The sequence below is a fragment of the Drosophila hydei genome, unplaced genomic scaffold (assembly GCF_003285905.1).
Source record: "Drosophila hydei strain 15085-1641.00,03,60 unplaced genomic scaffold, DhydRS2 tig00000001-arrow-pilon, whole genome shotgun sequence".
Taxonomy (NCBI): Eukaryota; Metazoa; Arthropoda; class Insecta; order Diptera; family Drosophilidae; genus Drosophila; species Drosophila hydei.
This window is the reverse complement of record NW_022045643.1, coordinates 619727-633431: the sequence shown is the minus strand read 5'-3', so window position 1 is coordinate 633431 and position 13705 is coordinate 619727. Positions and strand designations below refer to the sequence as shown.

The window sequence follows — 13705 nt, the reverse complement described above, 5'->3', positions numbered from 1 at the left end:
CCTTGATGGCCAATAATGCCTAGAACATGGACAGCGCAGCAGCTGCGCAGCTGGGGCCTGGCCAATAAATTATGTGGCAACGCTTGCGCCTAGGCTTTATGTAAATAAAAAATAAAACGAGCGAACTTAACATAATTTTTGCAACTAATCCTGCGGCCAGTTGCGGAGCCGTATTGATATATATATAAACAAATTTTAATGGCAAAATAATGGTGGCCAGAACTGGACAGGCAGACGAGGGCGGGGCTGTGGGCGGTGGCGGCAGCGGGGCATGGCCGGGTCAATTGTTGGGCGGCGCATGCAGCAGACAAATGTCGCACAAATTAAAATCAAACGCTAAGCCGGGGCTTAATTTAATTATACAAAAATAAAATGTCAGTTACTCAATTAAATTTTAATACAATGCGCTTTGACCCAGGGGTGCCTCACTGCCTGAGCACGGAGAGCTCTGAGCTAAACTAACATTTGTCCTGGCAGCGAACAACAACAGGGCGTGGGAGTGGGCGGATTGGGGCGCTGGAGTACGCAGTAAAAATAAATTTTCATTTGCAATTTCAATCAGCGCTAATCCTTGGCAAGCGCATGCGGCCGCTGGCATCGTATACTGCGCTCCGTATCCTTGTGACCCGGCAACGCCTGCTGCGTGATTTTTGTAGCCTAACTGCAGGCGGCGTGTATCAAAAGGGAGCAGCGGAGCAGCTGTGCTGGACTGGGCTTAAAAGTGCAAACAAAATTAAGCACGTACGCTGTGAGGATCCGGGGTCCGAGCGTAACCCCAGATTAAAGCTGTCCAACTGCGTGAGACACAATATATCCTTATCAAGGCCCGCTGCTTCAGTGCTTCAGCATTGCGATTCCTGTCCTGTGCCTGCCTTTGCCCAAACAGTTGTTTGCGACAATAATTCTCAATTTAAAGTGGCCAACACACAAATGGAAACATTCTGGAGTCCACCCCCCTTCAGCATCCCCTCTACAATCTGTGCAGCTGGTGGCTGGTGCAATCTAATCCCTTGTCGATTAAGTAAATGCCTGCGACGTTTGTTTTGGACACGAAACGAAATCCACGTTGCTGTCTGGTCGAGTCGAGTCGAGGCGGAGGCACTCGAATGGACAGCCACAGTTCATTGGGATTAAAAGATTTCGTGTTAAAATTTTTGTTATTTGTTGCATACTTTGCGGCGCCTGCGATGCTCCCAGTCACTCACAGCGCGCCCAAGACACAAACAGCATTTGACAGTCATCAAGCTTGTCTAAATGAAAATTGAAAGCTCGCTATATAAGGCAGCACACGCAGATATATACATATATATATATATAGCTGCCAAGCATATCCCGTAGGGTTTGAACTAATGTATTCCATGTTGGTTTTCCGTACGCTCTGTGTTCGCATTTTACATTTTGAAACAGTCGCGCGTTTTGACAGCTGTCAGTTTTTGCGGCTGCCGCCTCATGAAATATTTATGGCATGCAAAAATGCGTAAAACGGTAAATTATTTTAATTTTCTATTCGAGTTGTTCCCGCAGCTAATTTCCAAATGATTTCTCGCTTCTGGCCGCAACTCAAATCGCTTGGAAATCTTAACGAAGATCGCATTTTGAGTGATATTTCTTCAACTAAAGCTTTTCAAGTGTAGTTAGAGTGCCTCTCCCTCTGTCTCTCACTCTGTGTGAGCCTTTCGAGTTAGTAATTTATACTGTGCTATTACTAATTTTTGGGTAATTTCCTTAATGTCCCTTTTTTGGGTATCTGTGGAAGAAGGAAGTGAGCCAAGCTGAAATAACAAGCTGTGCCCCAGGCGCTGATAGTTGCTTTACATGGACGTTCCCATAGCTCGGCTATGTTGCTCCACTTGTTCATGGATGGAGTTGTTGCTGTTCCTGTTGTTGTTGTTGCTGTAACCCTAAAAGTATGCTTGCTGTGCCTGCTTTGGCATGGCGTATGTTTGATAAAAGTTCAAACCCTGAACTTTGCGCATGTTTAAACAACGCAAACGCAAAAATGCTGCTGGCTATTTTAGTTGCATATACCCAATGCTGCCCCGCTCAGCCCACTCGACAGCCATTGTTGTTTGGCAAAAGTTTGCGAGCGGCTCATATATGTATGTGTATGTGTGTGTGCGTGTGCATGTGCTTACGGTAAATGCTGCTGTAGAGCTTTGGACACAGACACTGAGACCTCCCCAAAATTTAATCTCTTAAAAAGTGTCTAGGCTATGCCCAGCGCATCCTTTAGCTATTGCCATTGTTGTTGTTGTGGATACGGAAATATTGTTTGTGACGCACTTTTGGCACTAATGTCTGCCGACTTCCGTCTATAGCTACTCTTTTTTTTGTTGTTCAGTGTTGTTGCCTGCAGCAGCAGCGCCTTAATGCTTTTTAGCAGCTTTTGCTTTTAGTGTGCTTCAGCTTTAGGCTACACAACTTGATTACAGTTGATAGTTTTTGGACTGGCTGCTGTTGTTTTTTCTTCTCGTGTGTGTTAAAAGTCACAAATGGTTTTCGAACACAAACTTTACTGGCCAGATAGTGCCAGAGACTTTAATTGCATGCGAGCGTGGCAAATCGTGGCTGCGGCTTTTTGGGTTGCTCAAATGATGCAATGAATTTCATGCCACATTGTTTTGCAACTTGTATAGCAGATTAATCCTAGAGTACTATATAGTATATTGTATATAGATACAATTGAAGAGCTGAGTAGCTTAAGCTTTGAGCTGGAAATTTCGTAAGTTAATTAAGCTACATTTTCTAATTATTTAATATATTTTAAGTTGTTTTTAAGTATTTTGCTTTGCATAGTTTTTAAGCATTTCCCCATTTAGTGCTCACTTTCCTTATTCAGTTGCATTACTCATACACAGCGTTGCCCTTTGCTGTGTCCTTACACTTTTAATTTATATTGCACTTAGGAACTTTGCACATAAATTTTGCCAGCTATTTTGCATAGCGGGGCTCGCCGTGGCGCCCAATAAATTCGCTCGATGTGTTTCACTCTATTAATAATATCAGTTCAAGACAAATTTCTAGTGCGGGCCAATGCTAATGACATGCCCAAACGTTTCCGTAAGTCGTTATCACAAAGGCAAAGTCATTATTATAATGCCAAATATTCCCGCGAGATAGTAGGAGTAAGACAGAGGGAGAGAGAGTGAGAGAGAGAAAGAGGGAGAGAGTGTGGTAAGCACATCATCTATTTAAAAAGTTGACATAAATACAATTATAGATTTGAGCGCGGTCGCTGCGAAAATGAAGATGAAAATAATAAAATTGAGCAAAAATTGATGTCAAGTTTCGGTAAGCTGAGAAAAGCGAACGGAACGACGTTGGCGACGACTGCTGAACGGAAATGCCGCCATTAGAAAGAAAGAAAACTGCTGCGCCATTGAGAATTGAACTGCGGGCTTTCAACTTGGCCCCACAAGGGGCCGCCGAAAACAGCTGTGGAGTGGGGCGTAAATGACAAACAAACAAGCGACGTCCGCCTCCTCAGCCACGTTTGTCCTCCTACTCGTCCTCGTCGTCGTCGTCGTCGGCGTCTTCGTCGTCGTCCTGGCGCAGATAAAAAGAATTGTCAAAGCGCCTTAAAAGTATGCAATGCCAGCAAAGTAAGCTGCAAAATCGACAAGTACAATGCTGACAGGCAATTGCTACAGTTGCCGTTCCCATTGTTATTGTTCTTGTTGTTGCTGTTGCTGTTGCTGCAGCTCGTTGTTGTTATTGTAATAATAATATCGATTCGGCATTCTGAACTGAAGGTATAAAAATTCGCATGGACGCCGCAGTCCTGCCTTGTCATCGCCGCCGACCGTCGCCGGAATTCGTTAATAAAATTTTATTGAAATTGTAGACAAGCGGCGAAAAACCAACGAAAACGATGACGACGACGTGCAAAACAAAAAAACAAACAGAAAAAAAGAAGCCGAAAAAGAAATAGAAGCCAAAATAGGAATGAAAGAAAACGGGCCAAAGGCAAAGCCCAAGTCGAAATCGAAGCCGCGCGCGCGCCCCGCAAGAAAAGCAATTGTCATCATTGGCACGTAAACGTGGCCAGAAAGGAAGGGCTAAGACGCTCGCTGGCATACCGGAAAAAGGCTGGCCCTTAAAGTTGAAGTGTTTTGCCTGTGCGATAAGAATCTGAAACAAAAATTAGCTAGCAGCAGAGTAGAAAGCGCTTGATTGGAAGATACCCTAAAGCTGGGCTCAATCGCTTGAGAAATCTTGGCTGAAACTAGAATGAAGACTTCAAATATAACTAGCTAAATATGTACATGACTTGGTAATGGAAATGGAAAGTGATCATAAGCTGATCATAGGTAAATGCGATCTAGAATCTTTTGTTTGTTAACTTATAATAAGATGAGCTTAGACAGAAATCTGAATATAAATAATATAGTGCTAAAATAAATGTTGGAAATGTGGTATTAATAATAATAATAATAATTATATAATAATATAAATACACTTAACACTTATTATTATTATTTTTATTATTAATATTAATAAGATAAAGTCTTTTAAAGCAAGAAATTAATCTATTAATCTATTTAATGTCTATAAATACATTTTCTGATATCGGCGACAACTTTTATTCACTGCAACAAACCCTTCCACATAAACACTTAACCCCATTGCCAAGTGTGCAGGGCATTGGAATTGAAACAGAGCTGGTTTTCAGCTCAGTTGGTAGCTTTTAAAGCATGCGAAATACCTGCGGGAGTAGTTGCCACAAAATATGCAGCACTATTAACTTAAAAGCAATGCCACACAAAGCCAGCTCAGCTGACAACGCTTCAAGGTATGCAACAGCAGCACCAGCAGCCGAGAGGCAGCAGCAGAACAAACAACTCAACAAAACTTGACAAGTAGCGCAGAGACAACGCCGCAAAACTTTTGCCACAAAACAAAACAAAACAAAAAAAAAATTGAAATAAAAGCAAAAAACAACAACAAGAGAAATTGACAACATTTTTTTGTGTGAAAGTAAATCGGCAAAAAAGCCAGACGATTTCAACTATAAATAAAATGTTTATGCCGGAAATGATATCGTCGAACTTCTACGTGTCTCCACTCAAAGCAAAAGGCGAATTTTTGTTGATTTTAAAGATTGAAATGTTTTCGTTTACTACTGCAATTAACTTGCATTTGATGGCAGTTAGATTATAGACGCAAACTGTTTCAGCTTATTTTCTGTTCATTTTGTTTTCTTAGACAAATCACGTCGGCTTTCAATTTCTGGCAAATTCGTGCGGCTCATTAAAGTTTATGCTCAGACGCTGTCTGCATTCGCAGCTGAATTGAAGTTTGCTCATCATTTGCTAGGCTACTTCGACTGCTCGACTGCTCGACTGCTGTTGCAGTTGCAGCTTGCTGGAGGCAGTGGAACGTGCTCATACATTGATGATGCGCCCGCCATTTGGAGAGCGCGCCGTTGTCGATTCAATAAGGTTTGGGCTTATGCAAACAGACGTGCATTAAATTAAGTAGCCGCCGCATTGGACGCCACTTGCAGCACGTAGACAGCGACAACGACCAGCGCAAGATGAAGAAAATGCCAAAAAAAAGGTAAGAGAAAGGCAGCCAGAAATATGCAAAAGACAATGCACACAGCTGCAGCTGGTGAGGCGAATAGTCGACAATGTTGTCCACGGCCAGCTAAGAGGCACGGAGTTTCGGCTGGATTGGCTGTTTGGCTGTTTGGCTGCTTGGCTGCTGGGCCAATGCTTGGTCTTAAGCAAGTCTATTAAAATTGTTTATAACGTGCTGTTTGGCAAGTTGGGCAGACAGACAGGTCGCCAGCAAATTGCAGCGCAGCTGCAACCATTTTTATGTTGCATACTTTTTCGGGTTGCCGCCGCACGCGACATTTGCGATGTCAGTTTTAATGATGCACGCAGCCCGTTTCCGAGCACAAAAAGCCGGAAGTTTTGCGCTTTTAGCTGCCATCAGATTTTTATGTGGCACGATGAAGCAGCAGCAGCCATTACGATGTGCCTTTTATGCGCCTAGGAAATGTGAGATTTTTATTTCGCGCAAAAGGACACTTTCTTCTCCAGTTCCCCAGTTCTCCAGTTCTTCTTGCCTTTTTTTTTGTGCTACGACAAGTTTTTAATAAGCAACTTGGCAACTTGGCTTAAATTTCCGGTGACTAAACCAGAAATTTATGGCACAGCTTGTGTGGCTGCGGCAAGCAACGCCCTGAAGAGCTGGGCGTGGCTCAGTGGCTCAGTTTTTTTTTTCGGCTTTAACGAAACGTGATGTCAATAGCAAACAGTTGGGCGAAAGGTAGCAAAGGTATCGCCACCTTAAAAGTATACACTGCTTATTTATGTACCAATACACACACACACGCACGGTTTGATTGCGTTTTGCCAGCGTCGTGCCAATTTCACTGTCAAGATATTGAAGCAAGAAAATTAGTTTACCGAAAAAGTGGCTTTAGGCAGACGGTGGTGGCTGCCGTGGTGCAGGGCGGCGCGTTGCGTCTGCAGGCAATGCCAGAAAATTGTGTGTGGCAGGCGGTGTTTGGATTTGCGCCGCTGGAGCAAAATTGAAATTGATGGCAGGCCGGGCGGCTGCTGAACGAGCGACTCAGCGCTGCCAAATCAATATCGAGAGTGAGCGCCAGAGCGGCAGCCGAGCAGAGCAAACAGATTGGCCCATGTGCATGTGTCTAATATGCTAAACATCACTGATTTAGTGGTGGTAATGGTCTCTGCCCTACCAGCCCAAACGCCGCTGTAGCTGCGAGTCTGTGGCAGCATATGTACGCCCGGTTATGGGCGAATGTGTTGAGCAGCAACAAATGAGTTGTGAAAATGCCAGGGACACGAGCACAACTGATCGATTTATAACAGTTACTGGAGTTTTAGTTTCGAATTGTGTGGCGAAGGCACACGCCAACGAGTCCTGGCGAATGGACTTGATGTCTCTAGAGACCTAGACAGAGTTCGCTCGAAAAATCGATGTAGTTATATCATTTGATATATGCACAGTTCACCTGTGTTGAATGTCCTTTTATCAGCTTTTTCTAGACACAAATTCTTTTTGCAATCAAGCAAATGGAGTCCAAGAGTTTCTTTGAAAAATAACAGGCGACACCTTGGAAATATGCAGTGAGGAATTCGCTGTCACGCCACGCTCATCATGCAGCACAAATACGGACACAGATACTTGAGCAAATACAAATACGAACACAAATACAAATACGTGTAACACATGCCGTTTAAAGGCAAACGAAGTGCTGCATAGCTATCATCAAAGACATTTCGCAGCTGCCAAAACGCGCATTTAAATTTCAAATTAATTTCACATCGTCATGTGTAAAAAAAAAGCAGAGAACAAAATCTGCAAGCTGACAACACACACGGGAGGAGGCGGGGGAGTGAGAGGTGCGAGAGAGAGAGAGAGAGAGAGAGAGCGGCAGGCACATCGTTTGCGGGGCAATAAAAGAAACTCGAGCTGAGCAGCAAAAGATGTGAAAAATGCCAATGCCAATGCCAACGCCAACGTCAACGCACGTAAATACGCTGCGACGAGGCAAAAATGATATGCGCGCTGCCAACCTGTTTTCGCAGTCCGTTCAACGAAACGAGCGCCCGTAAAATATGCAAAAGAAACAAATTTTGTGTGCGCGAGTGGTTTTCTTTCTCTCCGCTGTTTTTATACCCAGCAATCAAAAGTGTATTAAAAGAAGGGCATGTGATAAGCGGGAATGATTGTGCGCGTTGGCATTGATAAGCAGGCAGAGCTTGGTGAATGAGTTGAGCATATTTCTTCATACTGAAACCGTTTGCAGGGCATCTTATAGTCCATCAGCTGCTTAACCCCATAGTTTTTGTTATGGCTCATGGCTGAATTGGCGCAACATATGCCAAGCGCCAAGTGTTATGCTTGGGCTGCTTTTGTTTCTGGGCTCGCATCAATTATGCTTTTATTTATACAACAATTTTCTCGCTCTCGCTCGTCTTGCGAAAGCGTTCAATTTTCGTCAGGCAGACGCATCGCTTAATGTGACTTGACAAAAATGGCGTCCAATATGGCGCCTCTGCCTGTCTTCACGCTTGAGCACCGACACACACAGCGCTCGCACCTTGGCTGTGCTGCGAAGATGACGACCAGCAGACGCCCGGACTCTGTTTCTATTTTAATTCACACGCCATTGTTTGGCTGCTGTTGGTTGTTGCTTGTTGTTCAGCGCCTAAAAGTAGACGAAGTTGAATTTCTAATGTGCAGCAGCTGCGAACAATAGAAAACAGTAGAAAAACTCGCAACGCGTCGCTGTTTGCCTGCCAACCAGCCCCATGCTACGTGTGCGTTGCTCTGCTGTCGTTCTTGTTATCGTTGGCATTATTGTTGTTGTTAGTTTTGTGTGTGTGTGTGTGTATACTTCAGTGTGTGGCTGCGCTTCTTTCATCTTGTGGCTCTCTAAAGCATACTTATGTGCGCGCTTAAGCAATTTTTAAATCTGTGCTGCCTTTAACTCGACTCAAAAAAACTTGAAAAAAATCTGCACGACGGCTTTTTGCTTTACAGCTAAAAATGTTTATAGTTATTTCAATGATCTACTTAGGTCACATCAGCGTCCATTTTCTGCTTAATGCTGCGTATTTTTAGTCGGTTCTTGTAACTTTGTAATTGTATATAAAACAGGGCGTGCTGCCTGCTTCGCTCATATTTCTGCTTATTAATTTGCAAAACTTTGCTTTTGATGTGCTTTGAGGCAGCTTCACATTTCCAGTCTCGGCTCTTGAGCTAGAGGCAGAGAGTTAAAGTTGAGCTTTTCGTTTTCTTTATTCATCTAAGCAAACAGTTAGTTTGTTGACTCACCACACCAGCTGCCAAATGCAAATGTTTCTGAGCAGAAGTCAGGGCAGGGCAAACAATTACTGCACAGCGAAAGAAGAGAAAAAACATTGAGTGAAGATGAGAAAAAATGCTAATTGCCTAATTTATTCGGCGGCGTTGTGAGCGCTTTTCGGTCTAAGTTTTTGTGTCACTTTGCCTGTAATTTAAAATATATTTATTTATGTATTTGACTCTGCCCCCAGCTCTGCACCCGGCACAATCTCTGGCCGGGTGGCTGATGGCCATTTTTGCTTTTGCTGGGCGCTTTTGCGCTTCGCCAATCAAAAGCATTTAGAGAGCAGCTTTAATGCATGCGCGCGCTTTCATTAACAAGCAGCCACGCCCACTGCCAAAGCGCCCTCGCTTCTAAGCCGCATTTACACACAACACACAGAACACTCACCTAGTTGCTGGGAGGAAATGGCGATAGAAAAAAATCGCATCAGCGGCTTATGCAAATGTGTGGAAAAAAGCGAATGTTGTGTTGAGTGAATACGAAATTATTGTTTACAACTGTAAACTTTTACAATACCCTGCAGCAGAACAGAGTCCCTGCAACCAGCTGAAGTAGTTGGCGCAGCTAAAGACTCGCATTATTTCTACTTTTATGTATCAAAATTCATCATGAAAACTATTTCCTAGCCATGTTCTGTCAGCATCTCCTCATATGACGCTCTTATTCAGTTAGAGTATACAGCGTTCGGCTAGCTACTCCTACTATTGCTACACATTTTTTTCGTAGTGCGGTTGTGTTTAGAAAACGCTTGCAAAACCGCACTAAAAGCGACTTATAACATGTTGAGTGCCAGAGGATTAACAGCAAGCCGAATGTGCATGTTGTTCCGAGCCAAAATAGAAACTGTCCACGTTGGGCAGCTCGGAGAGCTGATTCTGGTCGCACGATTGTAAATTCCTTTTTAATGAGTGCTGGTTGCCCATGTGCGGCTGTGTGGGGGTGTTCGTAAGCTGCTTAAGGTTTGGCGTAATCAAAAATTTTTTAAAAGCTTTTTGTGGTACATCAAACTGAAAGCCAAGCCTCAGCGTCCGAGAGACGTTGGGTGCGGCGGCCGGAAAAAAACTTTGTTAAGCTTGAAATTAACTTGCGGTTTGTCTGCTGCCATCTCTGCTGCTGCTGCTGCTGCCAACTTTGACGCCTGCAGGTAGGCAATCAATTTTTTGTTGCTGCTGCAGTTGCTGTTGTTGTTGCACTTAGCAATTTGGCTCCGGCCCGTTGTATAATTAATATATGCAGGAGCAAAAGTGTAGCATACTTTTGTGCAAGCTACTAAAAATTTTATACAACAGCTGGCGCGTCGTTTTGCGCTAATTACCTGGCTACCTGCTACCTGCTGCCTGCTACCAGACGCAGAGTCGTAATGCCAAATTGCAATTACAACTGCCAACTTGCCAGCCGCACAGCTACCGCCTCCCCGACTCCACTCCGACCTGCCTAACTGACATTAAAATGCTTAATGTGCAGGCAGCTCAAAAAAAGAAGAAAAAACGAAGAAAAACACACGCTCTTAAAATTACAAAAAATATAAAAAAACAACAGAAATTGCTGCGTTCATTTTCTTGCTCTGCCAACTCTCGTTCGGCTTCGCATTTTTTTAGCCTCCACGCTAGCTAGCAATTTGCCAGAGTCGTCTTTTGGGGGCGTGCTGTTGCCCATCTGCCCATCTGCTCATCTTAAAAATTGGCCAGGTGAAAAATTGCAGCTGTCGCTGTTAAGCTGTACGGCCCGTGGGCGTCTACATGGACATGGGCGTGGCAGGTCAGAGACATGGCAGCCATGTAGTGGTGGGCATAATGCCGAGTGAAGTGCAGTTGATTGTAGGCCTGCAGCAGTGCAAGCGAGCAGTGTCTCATTTGGGCAACAGAATGACAAAAAATGTAGCATACTTTTGCGAGTCGCTAATTAGAAAACAGCCGCAAAGCGAGCGGAGCGTGGAAAATAGCAATGGAAACTGTTTTTTTCTTCTACAATAAAAAAGAGACGAATAATAAGAGCTTATGCACCACAGGCAGTATAAAATTAGCATTGCATTAGAGCTGCCTTTTCAGATGGTATCTATAATACACACATATTCGCCCTCGGGACACGCTTTGATTTTTGCTGGATTGACGGCAATCAGCTGTAAAATGTGACGTTCTGTGAAATATTGAAATTGACTTAGGGCCCGGGCGCCGACTGTTTGCCTGATTTGGATTGCATTTGGATTTGTATTTGCGTCTTATTTGTTTTGGCCTCTAGTTGCGCCTCACTTGCGGCTATGTTTTTGAAGTTTTTATCCATACATAAAGGAAGGAGGCGGGAACGGGAACGGCAACGGGGGCGTCGTGCCTGAAGTCATCGTTTTAGGGTTGTGTTACCGGAAAGTTGTCTTATTGTAAAGGAAAAAAAATATGTGTGTTTGTCCTGCGGCATGGCTGCATTGATTTTGCTATTTCTCCTAAGCCAGGCCAGGCCAAGCCAGGCCAGGCTATGCGTTGGCGTCAGGCAGCTGTAATTACGCGACTGGCGCCAACATCAACAGCAACAGCAGCAGCAACGTCATCATCATCAGCATCTTCATTATTGGCAAGAAGTTCCGCCTAAGTAAACACATGATTTGGCTAAAGGGCTAGGAGCAGACGGAGGTGGGGCCTGGGTAGACCGGGTCGTTTGTTTAAAAACGCATCTAAATTGCAAATTAAGCAACAAATTTCATCAACAATATTTGAATTTGAATTTAAATGCGACGAGTTGGGGAACGCGACTGAGAAGCGCGTAGAGAGGCACAGCACGCAAATAGATACACTCAAACACACACTCAGGCAGCTACATGAACCGAAAATGGAAAATTCGCCTTCGCCTTGCGTAAAGCCAGGCAACAATCTGAGTGGTAAATAAAGCAGCCGCCAGAACTCGAAGCAAGAGCAAATGGAGGAGCCAGCGGACAGGATGCTCGTGCACAGCTCTCTGCACTTTTATAGAAAGAGCGGGGCAGAGTGAGTGAGAGAGAGAGATGGAGTTGACTTGGCAACCAACTGCTCGCTGCACTGATGTAAACACCAAAAATACAACAATGGCAACCATTTCAGTTTGCTTTAATCCCCGCCCAGGCCCCCTCTCCGCTTGCCACTTGCCACTTGCCACGCCTCCTTGCTGTCCGCTCGTTGACTGGTTTTGTATATTTGCCTGTGTTGTTTGTCAAAAGAAGCAATTTACGTGCAAAATAACTCAAGTGTCATGCAAATTTCATTTATTTTCGCACAAGAAAAAATAATTCCCGCACCGCGATGAGGCCAGAGCAGAGCAACGTTGTCATAGAGCATACACACACACACACGCGCCACACACACACACATATATATGTAGTTATATGGTATTTTCTTACAAAATGTCTGCATAATGAAGTCACAAAGTCACAAAGACGCAAACGAAAAAAAAACTTTTAGGCGGCTTCTCGGTTGTCAAACAATTTGATGCTCTGATTTGTATATTTATTTTATTTTATTTATTTTTTTCTTTTTTTTTTGTTGAGAAAATTAGAGCCGAGTGTGCTCTTGATTTCCCATTGAAGTGGCGCCGAGGAGAGCATATTATAATAATAATTTGTGCTCGCTATTTAATTTAATTCGAGTTTATTTTTAAGACGTGGCCAAAGGAAAGTTCGGCTCCTGCCCCACTTGAAGCTTAAATGAAGTTTGTTAAGTACTTTTCCACAGCAACAGCAGCAACAACAACAACAGATGTTGTACGACAAACGGGAAGGCAGCTCCTTAAGTACTTCAGGTTGGAAATTTCATTAGTTTGACTCCCACACACACACAGACACAAGCGCATGTTCATGACAAATGGAAAAAAATTGTTTGAGTTGTGAATGGGAAATAAAAGAAAATACTCGTATATAAGCTTAAAAAATATATTTAAGGCTTCAGCTTTTTATTTGCCAAACTTGGTCAACTAACGCACAAAGAGGCGTGGGAATTGACAGCAGCGCAAAAAAACTCTCGACGTCAACTTCAATTCAAAGCTTAAATTTCAATTCAAATTAAATTGTTGTTGCCAGGGCAAAAACGTCTGTCTAATTGGAATTATGTGCGATTTATTTGTTAACTGAGGCATGAACTAGACGCATTGACACTTACCGGCATAGTTTGGCTTCCGTGTAAATTGGTTATTGCAGATTGAGCCTCCTGTTGGGAACCGAATTTAACGAAAGCGCAGCCTGAAAGTAAAGCAAATTATACATATAATACATATACAATATATATCTCACTCTCTCTCTATATATATATATACGCTCGTTATCACAAGTATTTCAATAAGTTCTGTTCAGACTCTTGACTCAGCCTCGTCGAATGACAAGAATCATGTGCCAGCTGGTACATATGTGCGTCGCATTGAAATAAAATTTTAAGTGCAATTAAAAAACATTTTCGCTTGCTGCGCTCTCTGCTGTGGAATGCCAATATGGAGCATCGCCAGCCCCAGCATCCATTATATACAAATAATAGTCGGCCGGACGGTGAATGTTAAATTCAAACCAAAAAAAAAAAAAAGAAAAAATAAATAAAACAAAATCATCGCACTTGGCGCTCATTATTTTGCCATTTGTGCGCCAGCTGCGCGCAGTGGAGGCGGTCTTGCCAAAAGTGGGGCGTGGCCAGGCCGCAATGATGAGCGCAGCAATGGGGCTTCATGAGTATAATTATTAAAAATCATTTATGCTAATTTAATACACAGGCTATAACCACAAAAGATTACAAAAAACAATGAGTGTTTTTGTTGGGCTGTGCTCGACTAGAGGATACCCTGACTGGAAGTTAGCTTGAAGAACCTGTTAGTATTTCCTTCAAGGTTTATCCTCTTTCAATT

At 43.4% G+C, this 13705-nt stretch overlaps 1 protein-coding gene across 27 annotated transcripts in view; it reads right to left on the bottom strand.

Annotated features, from left to right (window-relative positions):
• LOC111595052 (CUGBP Elav-like family member 4) overlaps positions 1–13705 on the bottom strand; it is a 304647-nt gene that overhangs the window by 39167 nt on the left and 251775 nt on the right. For 26 of the 27 annotated variants that reach the window (XM_023308581.2, XM_023308586.2, XM_023308600.2 and 23 more), the window contains one exon: positions 12976–13055. In XM_023308581.2, the coding sequence (XP_023164349.1) occupies positions 12976–13055 (80 nt within the window). Of the gene's footprint in view, positions 1–12975; positions 13056–13106; positions 13356–13705 lie in introns of those variants that run through there. The other variant, XM_023308606.2, reaches the window with a different exon arrangement.